At 41.0% G+C, this 16,802-nt stretch overlaps 1 protein-coding gene across 4 annotated transcripts in view; it reads left to right on the top strand.

Moving 5' to 3' along the window:
- The first annotated feature begins 2,424 nt into the window (after nucleotides 1-2,424).
- The window catches only part of CNNM2 (cyclin and CBS domain divalent metal cation transport mediator 2), a 141,611-nt gene continuing 127,233 nt past the window's right edge, over nucleotides 2,425-16,802 (top strand). For 2 of the 4 annotated variants that reach the window (XM_081267393.1, XM_081267394.1), the window contains exon 1: nucleotides 2,425-5,195. In XM_081267393.1, coding sequence (XP_081123519.1) covers nucleotides 3,575-5,195 — 1,621 coding nt within the window. In that variant the 5' untranslated portion in view covers nucleotides 2,425-3,574. The remainder of the gene's footprint in view (nucleotides 5,196-16,802) is intronic. The other 2 variants (XR_014018922.1, XM_081267395.1) reach the window with 2 other exon arrangements.

Raw genomic sequence — 16,802 nt, forward strand, 5'->3', positions numbered from 1 at the left:
TGGTTAGAGAAGATATATGCAAGGAGGTTCTGGCTATAGCTAAATGACTTGCTCAAGGTCAACCAAAGTCAGAACCATGCTAGGATTAGATTCAGCAGCAACCATTTAACAATCTCAGACCTTTTGTAGCTGTTTATGTAGTTGAAATGTGGTCAGAATACAGCATTTTGTTGTATTTTCACATTTCAGGAGAGACCTCCAGAAGCATGTATTGACCTTGCTCTCTGTTCCTATAATTTAATAGGTTGGAAAGCCCCTAGAAATCATCATAGCCTGTGCTAACAGCCCCTCTGTAGAGAAAGGACAGCTCTTTGAGCTAGAAAGTCTTTGAACTTGAAGATCAAGATCCTCCTTGCTAAGAAAAAATTACTGGGTTTAGGTATGTAGATTTCTCTGTGTGTTTTAAGTGTACATGAAGAATATAACCATTACCCACCATTTGGGATACAGACCATTGAGTGATCTCCTGTGAACTTGAATTTGGTTTATTTTATATTGTAAATTGTTTAGGCAGCTTCCTTTCTGGCATTTTTGCTATAAAGTCTTGCATTTCTAACTTGCTTCTAAATTGCTGAATGCCACACTTTCCTGACTGTTGTCATTTTCTCTGAAATGCTCAGGAAATGTCTGTAGATTTGGCAAGCTCTTCTTCCCCCACTTCTCCATATTCCTACTCCAAAAGAGTACATTCAGCATATGAGAGCCCTAATCACCTTCCCTCTCAGCACCCTTAAACATACTTATAGACACTTTACAAAGTTAAAATGGTTCCATTTTCAATCAACTGGTTTAGAAGGTCCATGTATATCCTTAGCCTTGGTCAGTTATCTCTAAAAATCCCAATTCTTTCTAATAAACTTTCTCAATTTAAACATTGGAAAAATATTGGCTTTCTTATAAGTGCATGCCAAGTCTATGAATCAAATTTTCTTCATCTGAATTGATTTCTCAAATATAGCAGTATGAAGCCAAGCACAGTGTACATACCTGTAATCATAGCTACTTGGGAGGCTAAGGCAGGAGGATGGCAAGTTCAAAGCCAACCTTGGTAACTTGGCAAGACCTTTCTAAAAATAAGTTAAAGAAAGGTATTGTGTCAATCTACAACGAAAAATATTTTTTAAAAAGCGGGATGTAGCTCAGTGGTAGAGCACACCTATGTTCAATCCCCAATACTACCCCCAAAGAAAAAAATACACACATATGTGTGCGTGAGCACACACACACACACACACACACACACACACACACACACATAGGGTAGAAGACCCAGCACCAGAAAAAAACAGGCGGAAACTAGAGTCAGAACATTATTTGAAATAATCAGAATAAAATTATTTCATTTCTTTAATATTTTCCACATATTGTTCTGAATACTTATCATTGTTCTAGGCCCCAGAGACACAGCAGTAAACAAAACAGACAAAATTCTTACCCTCAGAGAAAGCTTAAGTTCTACTGGGAGGAGACAGGTAATCAACAAAATTAACAATTTACATAGAATATTAGTAAGTGATTTTTGCTTTGAAGTAAAATAAAACCCAGATTGAGTACTGGGAGTGTTTTTTACAAGTTTAAAATCAGGTGGCCTTTGCACAAAGACTTGAAGGAGTGTTATGTGACACTGGAGTCCCAGGCACAGGAAACAAACAGCAAGTGCAAAGGCTCCCAGGGGATATCCCTGGAGTGACTGGGAGGGGCCAGGAGAAAAGCCTGGCTGGGGCAGTGCCCTGTGAAGTCAGAGAGGTAGGGTGAGGGGCTGAGCCTGTGGAGCCTGTAGGACATTATAGGTCCTTTGGCTTTTACTGTAATGAGATGGAGAGTCAGGGGAGGGTTTCAAATAAGGGAGTGACAAGACCTGATTTAACAGGATCACTGGTTATTGTATTGAAAAAGGGGACAGGTGTAAAAGAGGAGAAACTGGTTAGGAGGCCACTGCATTTATCACAAAAATTAACTGTACCTGAAGTTAATCAGAAACATTTGATGTGTTTACAAAAAGAGAGGACAATGTGCTTATTATGGAATTAAAAAAAAAGGTGGGAAGCCATTATTTTTCCAATGTTTAAACCAGTTAAGTGCTACTCTGCCACCACCAAGTGCAATGACCTGGGAGTCCTGAGGAAGTCTCCAGACTATTTTTCCTGAGTGACCTATGAACTAAGCAGGGTTTGGTCCGTGTAATTAAGAGTAAGTTCTTGGGGGTTGGGGTTGTAACTCAGTGGTACAGCGATGATCCTCAGCACCACTTATATAAAAAAAAAAAATCCATCGACAACTAAAAAAAAAAAAAAAACAAGAATAAGTTCTTGGGCCTGGGGATGTAGCTCAGTGTTATAGTGTTTGCTTAGAAAGCACAAGGATCCTGGGTTCAAAATCCAGTATCGGGGGTGGGGGGTGGGGGGGAAGTATGGAAACAAAAAGAATGAACTTAAAACTCTGCTTTTATGTTCGCTCCTTCCTATTCTCCAAACTTGTGGTGGTGCCTTTTAGAAGTACAGATTCTAGGCCGTTCACATTTTGTATGTTATGGGATGGAGTCCAGGGACTCTATACAGTAATTTTCCAGGCCACCTGGGGACTCCTTTGACTATGACTGCCCCTGTAACTTCCCCACCCTTAACTCTTGAACATCTTTTGGCTTTGAATGCCGCGAGCCTGGGAAGTGTTGCAAGGCACCCTGAGACCGGCAGGTGGCGCCAGGTGCCCGTAAGCCGCAGAGGGCGTCCGGCCCGCAGCGAAAACTAGAGGCACCGAGATAGCGGGTCCGCATCAGTGCTGGGACCACTCTGCCGCCGCTTATTCCCACTGAGTGGCGTGAATGAGTAGTGAGGCAGGGGTATGGCCAGTGCCCTGACTTCAGGCTATGTGCAGCCTAAGTCGTCTCTGTTCGGCTTCTCGTGTTCCCAGGGCGGGAGACCTTTCTGCACCGGTTTTGAGCACTGGTGGGGGCCCGAAAGGCGGTGCAGCGAAAATCGGCGGCCTGGCTCCACAGGACAGTATTCCAACCGCGCCAAGATAGGAGCTGGGATCTACTACCGAGCCCCCTCAGGGATTGCCGCACCCTCGGACTGCTCCTTTCCATTGGCAGCCGGGCTGAAGGCCCCGCCCCCTTCCCTACAGCTTTCATCTTTGACTGGTTCTTGGGTACCGGCTGGCCACGCCTCCTCCCCTCGCACATACACAAGAGTCACGCGCCTTTCAGTTGGAAACTTGGCGTGCTGAGGAGGACAGTGGCTCTCATCGCCCCGCCCATTTACCTTGCCATTGGTCCGCGGCACCGCGCACGACCACGCCCCCATTCCAGCCCCCTGGCTGGGGAGGCGGGCACCCGCTTATGATTGGCTGGTTGGCCTGCCTCTCGCGGGAGCGACTGGCGCTCCCCTTTCTCCCCCTCCCTCCTCCCGCGAGCCTCGGGGTTCCTTAGCTGGTCGAGGCCGAGTCAGTGTCAGTCAGGGAGGGAGACTGCTGAGCACTGGGTGCGGACGCTCCATTGCAGTCTTGCCCAGGGGTCGGTGCTTGCGCTCGCGCCGCCGGGTGGGAAGAATGAAGCCGCAGCTAAAGCAGCCACCCTATGATTGGCTGTGGCGCTTGTGAACCCGAAGTAAAGATGGCGGGCGGGCAGGCAGTCGCCGCACTGCCCACTTGGAAGATGGCGGCGCGCCGCAGCCTCAGCGCCCGCGGCCGGGGGGTCCTGCAGGCGGCGGCGGGCCGGCTGTTGTCGCTGCTATTGCTGAGCTGCTGCTGCGGCGCGGGCGGCTGCGCAGCGGCCGGCGAGAACGAGGAGACTGTGATCATCGGACTGCGGCTGGAGGACACGAACGACGTGTCGTTCATGGAAGGGGGGGCGCTGCGGGTGAGCGAGCGGACCCGGGTCAAGCTGCGGGTGTACGGGCAGAACATCAACAACGAGACGTGGTCCCGCATCGCCTTCACCGAGCACGAGCGGCGCCGCCACAGCCCTGGCGAGCGCGGGCTGGGGGGCCCCGTGCCGCCAGAGCCGGACAGCGGCCCCCAGCGCTGCGGCATCCGCACCTCAGACATCATCATCTTGCCCCACATCATTCTGAACCGCCGTACATCGGGCATCATCGAGATCGAGATCAAACCGCTGCGCAAGATGGAGAAGAGCAAGTCCTATTACCTGTGCACATCGCTTTCCACGCCAGCCCTGGGTGCCGGCGGCCCGGGGTCCACGGGTGGCACCGTCGGGGGAAAGGGTGGCGCAGGGGTTGCTGGGCTCCCCCCACCTCCGTGGGCCGAGACCACCTGGATTTACCACGACGGCGAGGACACCAAGATGATCGTGGGCGAGGAGAAGAAGTTCCTGCTGCCCTTTTGGCTGCAGGTGATCTTCATTTCGCTGCTGCTGTGCCTGTCGGGCATGTTCAGTGGCCTCAATCTGGGTCTCATGGCCCTGGACCCGATGGAGCTGCGCATCGTGCAGAACTGCGGCACCGAGAAGGAGAAGAATTACGCCAAACGCATCGAGCCTGTGCGCAGGCAGGGCAACTACCTGCTGTGCTCACTGCTGCTGGGCAACGTGCTGGTCAACACCACGCTCACTATCCTACTCGACGACATCGCCGGCTCAGGCCTCGTGGCGGTGGTGGTCTCCACCATCGGCATCGTCATCTTCGGGGAGATCGTGCCCCAAGCCATCTGTTCCCGGCATGGCCTGGCAGTAGGAGCCAACACCATCTTCCTCACTAAGTTTTTCATGATGATGACCTTTCCCGCCTCTTACCCGGTCAGCAAGCTGCTGGACTGCGTCCTGGGACAGGAGATAGGTACCGTCTATAACCGGGAAAAACTGCTGGAAATGCTCCGGGTCACTGACCCCTACAACGATCTGGTCAAGGAGGAGCTGAACATTATCCAAGGAGCGCTTGAGCTCCGCACCAAGACAGTAGAGGATGTGATGACTCCCCTTCGGGACTGCTTCATGATCACCGGAGAGGCCATCCTGGACTTCAACACCATGTCGGAAATCATGGAGAGCGGCTACACTCGAATTCCAGTATTTGAAGGAGAGCGCTCCAATATCGTGGACCTGCTCTTTGTCAAAGATTTGGCCTTCGTGGATCCAGATGACTGTACTCCATTGAAAACCATCACCAAATTTTATAACCACCCCTTGCACTTTGTTTTCAATGACACCAAGTTGGACGCTATGCTGGAAGAATTTAAGAAAGGTGGGAAATTTTGGTATCTTTCATTGGCTTGCTCTTTCTTTCTCCATCCTCCTCCCTACTTCAGTCCTATAGCCTCAGACCAACCCCCCAAGGCGAGTTGACCGGAATTTCTCCTGCTCTCTCCTAATTGCAAAGTTGAAAGGGTGGCATGGATTTGGGGACGGATTGAACTAGTAAGCGCTTGTAGGTTCTTTAAAAAGCACAAGACTGCCATTACTTACTGTTTCTCCCATTATCAAAATGTAGGTTTCTAATTTCTGTGCATGATACCCCTTCTCCCGCCGCCCCCCTCGCTCCCCGCACCCCCCCCCCCACTCCGGTCCCTGTCGCCCCAGTCTCTTGTCTTTAAGGGGCTGCTGCATTCTTTGCCTGGATTCTGAGTGGGTAAGTGAAAGTAGGGGGTGATGCCATGCCCTTTGGTTGAAACTACAGATGGCAAGCATTTGGAAAGCTTTTCTAAACCCAGTGCTATCCTTTTTCTCCTTAAACATCCACATTGATGTTTCAAAGATTGGAAGTGAACATTTTATAGTTTCTGGTCTTGGTCTTTGGCTACCTGTGGGGAAAACTGAGGTCTGCTTGGAAGGTGGAGAATGGGGTAAACCAACTAGCATCAAAAAATGCTAGCATCACACTCACTTTGGGTGTGACTTGCTTTAGCTTTAGAAAAGATGGTTTTGAAAAAAGCCAAAGTTATTAATATATAACTTGGAAAGACTGGAGGTAAGTTAACCTTTTATGAGGTGTATCGCTTTAGCTGTTTTCATTATTTGTTTCCATTTACCTGACAACAAATGAAATTTCCTAAAGCAGGTGTGGTTTTGGCAGAAAGCTTGAACCTTTGATAGTGGATGAATTCCTTTATTAATTATGGTTGATTTCTTGCCTCTGTCCAGTTTAAAAAGTGTTCTTTTTTTTTTTTTTAAACTTCAATCACTAATACATTAAACTGAAGTATATGACCAACTCTCCCTGTTTCAGGGTGTTTAACAGGGAAGAGAAAGGTGCAGTCTCATTGTGTATATATAGTACATCATTTCTTGAATTGTGATATTGTTTTATCATGTTGTGAATAGGTAAATAGCAACTCATACTATCATTATTGAAATTCCAGTAAATAATGTTACTTGAAAATCAAGAGATGCTGAGTTTTGTAATTGCTGTAATGCTAGTTCATGTGAATGTTTTGAAGTACCTGTAACCTTTCATGACCTGATAGGTCCTCAAAACTAAGCTTTCCTTTTTCAAATAGAATTTTGATTACTAATAATGGTCTCTCCCCTGAAAAAGGCCTTGTGTACCTGGTGACAGCTCACTAGATGTGTATCTGCAGCACATTCTCTGAATGTTATTTGTAGAGAGTGTGTGAACATACAGAGTTTCTTTTCTTGGAGTAATGGTGTCTTCTCTAAAACAGGACCACAGTGCGGTGATTTTCATATTAAAAAAAAAAAAATAGAGCAGAATGTGCTTTAGAGCTTGGTAATTTGCATTTAAAAGCAGACTCAGATTCTTCTGGATGCTTAAGTAGTAAAAAGAAAATGTCCAATATCTCTAGTGACAGAGCTTCTTTTGAGAGTGTCATTGTTCTTTCTCTGCTAAGTTGTTAATTAGAGCATCTAACCAGTGTCTTCCTTTATTCTGCAGTATAATCTGTAACAAGAAAGATGTCTTGAAATACTGAAAATGCCTCTGAAATTCATTGATTAAATTTCCCAATATTGACACTGATAACTTTTTTTATTCAGAAATTTTGCACATCAAATTATGGATTGATAATACTAGTTTGTACTCCTGCTGGAGATTTTTCTTAACTTTTGTATCTTTTTTTCTTGAAGAATTTAATTATTGACCTCAAAGCTTATGAATCTTACTCAAAATTTTAACATTTGCATGATTTTGAAATTTATTTTTGGTTGTCTTTGAACATATTTCCTGACCAATTTATTTTTATGAAGGATTTTTTTTTCCTCCAAAATAACTTCCTATAGTATGTTTTAAAACATCTTTTTATATGATTGGGTTACTAATATTTTTCCATGAATTCTAGAAAAATGATAATGCATAGGATTTTATTTTTGGTCATATTCAAAATGATGTACAGTGTGTGGCTAAGAAGATAATGCAAGTTAAAGCTACATTCAAGCCAGCAGCATATTTGGAAGAGCAGACAAAGACAATTCATTACAAATTTAAGCCATGATCTTAAAAGGATGGAATGAGTGTTATCTAAACTATAGGAATAATTTATTTCTTACTTTCTCTTTCTTGGATTTTTTTTTTTTTTGATGAATTTGATCACTTTAACCTTACTATCAGTTACATGAGTTCTTTTTAATGTGAGTTAAAACATTTCATCTGACTTTGTTCTTCATTGTCCAATCTCAAGCATGACGTAATTTTAACTGTCAACCTTCTATGTATGTGTTAACAGTGTGTGTGATGGTTTTTAAATACTTTCCCTTCTTCTCTTTTCTCCTAACATCTCTAAAAAACACAACTAAATAAATACCTCTGAGAATACCAAAGCATGACCCTGAATTGGGTAGATCACCAATCCAGATCTCATTGAAAACTGCCATCCTAATTAAGAAGCCTTTCTTTTACAAAGTTGTTTAGAATTAAGTTTGAGTTATTCTTTGCTAAGAAGGGGAAAATAGAAGGTTCTGTAAAATGAAAAGAAAAACTTATCTTTACGTAAGTATATGTGAGTCCTTCTAATAACTAAAACTTTTTTTTTTTTTAAACCTGGCTTCTAGGAAACTCCTAGTTTTACTTGATAGTAAGATAGTAATTATGCTAATTTTATTGTTTGATCTTGAAGATGATGATGATTATGTACCTGGCCAAATGATACATTATCCCCATTTTACAAATAAGGAAATTGAGATTTAGATTGAATGATTTGTTAAAGGTCATATAGTAATTAGTTGATTGGGGGTTTTAACTCATGTCTGTGTGACACCAGAACTTGATCTCTTTGCCCTGCTGGGGTTTGAACTCAGGACCTCACACATGTTAGGCAAGCACTGACACCAAACTGTATGTCCGGCTTTCTTAAACATTCTATTATACTAGTCTTCTTGATTCTGATTTTACATTTTTATTTTACTGAGTGTGAGGTTTGGTCTTTTGCCAACATTGCCATAGAACCTCGTTGGGCAATAGACACATAAATGTATTTGAACACACATATGACTTTTAAATCCAATGCTTCTGTGATGTTGCACATAACAGTTGTTGTCCCCATTTTTGTCCTTGAAGCAAATCAATTTTTTGGCCTGTGTGACCTTAAATCCAAAGAATTCTACTCATAATATTTGCAAATCAAGCACCAAGATTCATTTTGAAAAATTTACAGTAACATTGTACTGCACCAGTGTGATACTTTAGTAGGCGACTCTACAACTGTTTTTCCAATAGCTAAATTATGTAACAATGTTTCTCTGGGTTTCTTATCTGTTTCTGTTGCAAGGGTCACAGAGTAATTTGTCAAACTCAGTTTTCTGGTTTAATCTTGATTTTATTGACATTTTTTGTAGCTACAGTGTAATAATTGGTTGCTAATGAGCATCCTTCATTACTCTGCCTCACTAAGCTCCTTGCAATCAATCTTTCTCTTTTTCTTTTGTTAGTTTTGTAGTTACTTACAAATCTAAATAAGAAAATAAACTCAGCAAATCCCACTGGAGGATTATGAGATTTTACAAAAACTGTGTAAAGCAAAATAGTACAGGGGAAAGAAAAACTCAATTAAAAACTGCTTTTTTTTTAATGTGTAGAAAGTGCGCTGGAGGCCGTTTACCTGATATGATTTTTTCTAACAAAGGACTGTAGACTCTTGAACCACTAAGTTGTCTACACTGAGGTGACTTTGAAGAATTAGTAACCAGTTATTGTTTCATTGTTTTTCTTTTAGCTTTGTAACAATTGCATTCCAGTATTGCAGGGCATGCTGTTTACAGCTGCTAGGGACTTAGCCAGGCTCTTTCTGGCTATTTCTTAGCTAGGAACAGGTGGGATCACCAGATAATGTTCTTCAAAGCAAGAATGCAATGTACAGTTTCTACTTACAACATCAGTCATACAATTCTCTCTGTAACTCCCAAAATGTCTCTATATGCTGAGAGTGTAATATGAAAAAAAAAATTTTCCCCTTACCAAATTAACTGTCCCATTTACCTAGATCTAGGAGGATGTTTTTATGTTTAAAGGTATGAGTGGTGTCATGGGAAGTGGATCTGTTTATTTTTATGATTTTTTGTTTGTTTTTTGGCATGCAGTTACATACATTAAACTCGTATAATTTATTTGTGGTTTTAGAAGATTGTTTTGAAATATCCAAATAGTAAAGGATCAGAGCTGGAAGACAGGCTGCTTGAGGATCTTCCAGTTCAGTGTTTGCCAATTTTTTTTTTTTTTAACCAGATGATAAGATTTTCTTGGGTTACTTATTAAGAGTAAGGTCCTCAGCTTCACTCAGAGACTCCTGAACTGGAAGAGGACGTGGAATTGGTTAAGTTACTCTGAGATTGTTCTAATGGCTAGGCGAGAGTGGGAACTGCGGGTCCTTTCAACCTCTTGAACAAGAAACGTAAACCCTGAGAGGGACAGAAGGTAAGGCGAGACTTGCTTGGGGCCACCTACTTACCTAGTAGCATCAGCTGGACAGAATCCATGTTCTTGATTTCTAGATTGGAGTTCTTTCCACCCCAGTAGGTCAGCTTTCTGGTTCCAAGTTATTCATAGTTAAAGGTTAGCTGCATCATTGAAAAACAAGAACAAATTATCAGGTTTGTCATTGGTTCTTTTGTCTTGTGATTTTGATGTCAGTATTTTATGTATCTTGGATTCAAGCATTCTTTGATAGGCATTTTGTTACATAGAATATATGTCTGATTGTGTGAGCTCATTTTATTTTAGCTTAGTAATCAAGTTTTTAGTTTTGCTCTGGTCAGAGTAGGAAAATATATTTTAGGAAGTGGGTGTTGCTATCTAGATAGTTCAAAGTCTCAGGTGGTTAGATAGAAGGGATTTCTTTTGGTTGAGCATATTTTTCAAGACATTCTTTTTGATTTACTGATGTATTTTCTCCTTAGTTGTTTCCTCTTTAAGATTACTGAAGACTGGATTTGGGACTATGGATGAAGCTTCCTTGACTCTTTTCATTTCTGTTCACAGGTCAGGTCTGTAAAGTTTCCATTGAGATGCTCATCAGGGCTGGAGTGTAGCTCAGTAGTAGAGAGGGCTTGCCTGGCCTGACCCCTGCTTACCAGTGCATTTGAAGCCTGTGAGCCATTAAAGCATCTGTTCTCCCCAGCTTTTTATACTATGAGCTAAATTCTGAAAGGGACTCATGCTTGATTTTTAGAGGTTAATGTATAAATAAATAGAGTTTCTGAAATCTGAACACAGACCTGTAGGTCAGGAGAGATCAGAGTCGAACAGCCGCTCGCCTTCATACAATGTGGACAAAGCAGGAAAAGGACCTCAGTCCGCTTTTGCTCTCCGGTTTTATGGGGATTACATACCACCTGCCCCTCTTCCCACAGGGCCTTAGAATTATTTAAATTCTGAAACATTCCACACTCTTGTATGGTGCCAGTTAATTTTAAAGTTTAGCAAATCTAAACACAATAAAAAATATCATTAACCAGGAAAACCCACATAATACACTGAGCCACCATATTTTATGATTTTATTTGCTCTTGATATACTTAAGCTTTTTTTTATTGGTTGTTCACAACATTACAAAGCTCTTGACATATCATATTTCATACATTAGATTGCAGTGGGTTATGAACTCCCAATTTTACCCCAAATGCAGATTGCAGAATCACGTCGGTTACACATCCACAATTTTACATAATGCCCTATTAGTAATTGTTGTATTCTGCTACCTTTCCTATCCCCTACTATCCCCCCTCCCCTTCCCTCACATCTTCTCTCTCTACCCCATCTACTGTAATTCATGTCTCTCCTTGTTTATTTTCCCATTCCCCTCACAACCTCTTATATGTAATTTTGTATAGCAATGAGGGTCTCCCTTCATTTCCATGCAATTTCCCTTTTCTCTCCCTTTCCCTCCCATCTCATTTCTCTGTTTAAAGTTAATCTTTTCTTCCTACTCTTCCTCCCTACTCTGTTCATAGTTGCTCTCATTATATCAAAGAAGACATTTGGTATTTGTTTTTTAGGGATTGGCTAGCTTCACTAAGCATAATCTGCTCTAGTGCCATCCATTTCCCTGCAAATTCCATGATTTTGTCATTTTTTAGTGCTGCGTAATATTCCATGGTGTATAAATGCCACATTTTTTTTTTTATCCATTCATCTATTGAAGGGCATCTGGGTTGGTTCCACAGTCTAGCTATTGTGAATTGTGCTGCTATGAACATCGATGTGGGATATACTTAAACTTTTAAGAACAAACCTCTGGATTCTGATTAGGTGTTTATTAGAGTTGTATGTAAAGTTGTATCAAAGGGGCCTTTTCCTCCAAATGTGTGTGTGTGTGTGTGTGTGTGTGTGTGTGTGTATCATTGGTAGTAACTTCAATTCCAGTAAAATAGGCTTGTTATATAAAGAGTATTTATTAAACTTAAATACATGAAAATGGATTGCTAGGACTGAATACAATTTATTTTAGTATTGCCATTTAATCATCTTTTTCTTTGAACACACAAACAAGAAACCCCCAATCCTACCAGCACTGAAAAGGAGAGGCAGCAGGAAGTTCTTTGCTTTGGTGTCACACACATTGGCAATTCTAGAATATCTGTGTGGAGCTAAATAGTGGTGGCTGGCTTTGGAAGGGGGAGTTAGGGGACTAACAGCAAGTAGCATTTGTAGCCCATGTATTCATTAGGCTTGAGGAGGTGTTGATGGCCAGTGGGGTGCTAAATCCTTCCCTTATTTTACTTTAGTGCTGCCATTGGTCATCAATGTGGCTGTAATGACGGTGACATTGCCTTGTCTTCATACTAGCCCTTCTTGCTATCAGACCTAGGTGGGGATGTCTCCTTCCCTCCCTCTCTCTCTTTTTCTCTTCGTCCTCCTCCTCCCCTCCTCTTCTTCTTCTTCTTTTTTTGTGGTGCTGGGGATTTAACCCAGGGGCGCTCTACCACTGCATTATATCCCTAGCCTTTTTACCAATTTTTATTTTGAGACAGGGTTTTGGGAATGTTTCTTTTTGAGTTTACAGCTGTGGGGAGTGTACTGCCAGCTTACATGCTCTTCCTAGATCTGCTTTGGGTTTCTTTCATAGTAAAATGAGGATATTTTCTAACTGTTAACAGTAGGTAGTAAGAATGAATGTGGAAATGAATGTTTCTAATAGTACCTGCTATATAGAGCCTCATTGGCCATTATTTTTATTTTTGTAACAATTCTTTCTGTAGATCTGTGGTTATTGTCTTAATCTGTTTATGTTGCTATAACAAAATGCCATAAAGTGGGTAATTTATAAATAATAGAAGTTTTTTCTTGTAGTTCTGGAGGCTGGGAAGTCCTAGATAGAGGTATCAGCGTTTAGTGTCTGACAATGGTTTTTTTCCTCGTGTTCACTTGGCAAAAGAGTAGGGCCAAAAAAGGGCCTTAGACTGCTTCCCTCAGCCCTGTTGTAAGGCACGAATCTGTTGATGGGGGTACCCTCATAACTCAGTCACTTCCCCCGAAGGCCTCAAACTTAATACCCAGCAGTGGGGATCACATTTCAAAATGAATTTTCGAGGGACATGTTCCCACCATAGCAGTTGTTACTGGTCTTTCTCTAGACCAGAGATTGAGAGTCAAGGGAGACACCTTGGGTGCATATGTTCACCACTGTTATTGATGTTGAAATCTTAAAAGTGCCCCCAGTGCTGGGGCCCCAATCCAGGTCCTTGCTCCTGCTCAGCAAGTGCTCTAGCACTGAGCCACACCCACAGCCCCCAAAGTGGCACATTGTTATAATATTTTTTTTCTTTTTTTATTGTGATTGAATTCTACCTCTTATTTTTTCAGTAGTGTTACTTGACAAGAAGGCTCCGTGCATATATACATTTAAGGAAAATAGGTCAATATATATTCTGCTTTTCTTAGAGTAATTTTACTGAATTTTAAATAATTCTTCATTCTTTTTAGCTAGGTGACTAAAAAAGAGAACAAAAGTTAAAGGGCATAAGGGAAGTACTCATGGATTTTTTTTTTTAAGAGAGAGGTGTGTGTGTGTGTGTGTGTGTGTGTGTGTGTGTGAGAGAGAGAGAGAGAGAGAGAGAGAGAGAGAATTTTAATATTTATTTTTCAGTTTTTGGCGGACACAACATCTTTGTTTGTATGTGATGCTGAGAATTGAACCCACGCCGCACATATGCCAGGCGAGCGCGCTACCGCTTGAGCCACATCCCCAGCCTCATACTCATGGATTTTGAAAGCCCTTGAATAACTGAAGTTTTAAGACCAAAAGAAGAGAAGTGCAAAAATTGGTAATCTCTAATATGGCAACTTTGTGTTGCTTATAACACTAGTGTAAATCTGTAATACTTTTGGAAAGTAACTAGATGTCATAAAATATAATTTTTTTCCCCTGGAAATCTTAATTTAGTGATTTAAGAGAAAAGAAGAGGGGCTGGGGATGTGGCTCAAGCGGTAGTGCGCTCACACGGCATGCGCGCGGCCCAGGTCCAATCCTCAGCACCACATACAAAGATGTTGTGTCCGCCGAAAACTAAAAAATAAATATTAAAAAAAAAAGAAGAGCTATGTTGGCTTTTTATATTCCTTGCTCAAGACAGGCCATGGAGGCAAAATAGTTAAGAAAAGTATAGAGATCAACTAATTATTTAATGATAATTTTGAAGACCATGTAGCAATATGGGAAAACTTGCACTGGTTATTTGCAAGGATTATAGACACGTAAAAATATACATGTGCACAGACTGGAAGGGAATGTGAAAAAAGTGAGCATAGTTGATGGGTGAGGATGGGATGATCGTGGCCAGTCTTTGCAAAAATTTGCTTATTTACAATATACAAAGATATACCTAGCAAAAATGCAAGTCTGCTAAGATGTGTCCTGACTTTGGAAAAACCAACCTTTGCTCGTGTTAAGGAACATATATTGTTCCATTTCTCTTTAGGAAATTTTATTGCTGAAACAAATGATTCTTTTTAAAATTTAGAAAATTGAGTTATAATACACATCATAAAATTTATCCTTTAAATTATATATTTCATGGCTTTCAGTATATTTACACGGTTGTGCCACTATCACCACTGTCTACTCGCAGAGCATTTCTCATCATCCTCAAAGGGACCCTGTACCTGGAAGCGGTCACTCCTCATTCCCCACTCCCTAAAGTCCCTGGCAACCACTAATCTCCTTTCTGTCTGTGTGGATCAGCCTATTCTGGACATTTCACATGAACGAAATGCGTCTTTTGAGGCTTTTTTCACTTATCAGGATGTTTTCAAGGTTTGCCCATATTGTAACATGAATCAATATCTCATTCCTTTATATTGCCAAATATTCTATTTTTTAGATATACCATATTTTGTTTGTTCATTAATTAGTTGATCGACATTTGGGCTATTTCCACTTTTGTGTATGGATAATGCTACTAGGAACATTGGTGCACAAGTTTTGGTGTGGACATACATTTTTAATTCTCTTGAGTATGTATGCAGGAGTAGAATTGCTGGATCATTCCAAAGTGACTGCACCATTTTACATTCCCACCAACAATGTGTGAGGTTTCCAGTTTCTCTATATCCTCACCAACACTTGCTGTTAATTATCTGTCTTAATTCCACCCATGCTAGTGGGTGTGAAATGGTATTTCCTTATAGTTTTGATTTGCATTTCCCTAATGGTAAATGATGTTAGAATCTCTTGTAATGGTTACTGGCTATTTCTGTATTTTCTTTGGAGAAATGTTTGTGTAGTTTTTTTGCCCATTTTTAAATTGGGTTGTCTTTTACTGATGAATTGTAAGAGTTCTTTTAATATTCTGGATACTAGTCAGTTATCAGATATATGGTTTGCAAATATTTTTCCCATTCTGTGAGTTGTCTTTTTATTTTCTTAGTAGTGGACTTTGGGGCAGAATTTTTTTTTTAAATTTTGATGGAAGTCCAATTTGTCTATTTTTCTTTTGTTGTTTAGGCTTTCAGTGTCACTTCTAAAACACAATCACCTAATCCAAAATCACAAAGATTTATGCCTATGAGTTCCTTCAAGAGTTTTAACTCTTATATTTAGGTCTTTACTCTATTTTGAGTTGATTTTTTTAGATAGCATGAGACAGCGGTCCAGCTTTGTTATTTTGCATGTGGATATTCCGTTGTCCCAGTACCATTTGTTGAAAAGACCGTTATTCTCCGATGCATTGCCTTGACATCCTTGTTAAAAACCAGTTAGCGGCTGGGGTTGTGGCTCAGTGGTGGAGCGCTTGCCTAGCATGTGTGAGGCACTGGGTCTGATTCTCAGCACCACATATGAATAAATAAAATAAGTCCATTGAAAACTTAAAACAAACAAACAAAAAACCAGTTGGCCATATATTTGAGGGTTTATTTCTTAGCTTTTTAAATTCTTACACTGGTATTCTTATGCTATTACTGCATTTTTTGTTTTTTGTAGTTTTGTAATCAGTTTTGAAATTTGGAAGTGTCAGTCTTCAAACTTTTTTCTTTTTAAAATTGTTTTAGCTGTCAGGATATCTTGAAATTAAATATGAACTTTCATGGATCATCTTGTCCATTTCTTTAAGAAAAAAAAAAAAGAGCTGGGCATGGTCATGCAAGTCTGTAGTCCCAGCAGCTTGGGAAGCTGAGGCAGGAGGATCAAGACAGGTTCAAGTCAGCCTCAGCAACTTAGTGAGACTGTAAGCAACCTAGTGAGACCCTATCTCAAAATAAAAAAAAAAAAAAAAGGGCTGGGGATGTGGCTCAGTAGTTAAGTGCCCTTGGGGGTTCAATCCCTGGTACCTCCGGCCAAAAAAAGGAAGCTGGAATTTTGATAGGGATTGCATTGAATTTGTAGATCGATTTGGGGAGTATTGCAATAATAATAATATTAAGCTTTACTCATGAACAAGGAACGTGCTCTCTTTTCTTTAATCTTCTGTAATTTCCTCAAAGTGTCTATAGTTTTTAGTATATTTGTGATCCTTTTGTTAAATTAATTCCGAAGTGTTATATTTAGTTTTGATGTTATTGTAAATGGTATTATTTTATTAATTTCATGTTCAGATTGTTCATTGCTAGTCTATAGAAACAAGAAATTCTTGTGTTTTTATTTTATAATCTGTAACCTGTTGAAATTGTTTATTAGGTAACAAATTATTCTTAAAATAGAAAAAGCTTTTTTAAAACACATGAGCCAGGTGTGGTGGTGCATGCCTGTAATCCCAGCAACTCGAGGAGGCTGAGGCAGGAAGATTAAAACTTCAAAGCCAGTCTCAGCAGATTAGTGAGGCCCTAAGCAACTCAGTGAGACCCTGCCTCTAAATAAAATACAAAAAAGGTCTGGGGATGTGGCTCAGTGGTTCAGAGCCCCTGGGTTCAATCACTGGTACCCCAAACAAGAACAACAACAACAACAACACATGAGCCTAGAGTCCTATT

This window comes from Spermophilus citellus (genome assembly GCF_964194105.1).
Source record: "Spermophilus citellus genome assembly, chromosome: 15".
Taxonomy (NCBI): Eukaryota; Metazoa; Chordata; class Mammalia; order Rodentia; family Sciuridae; genus Spermophilus; species Spermophilus citellus.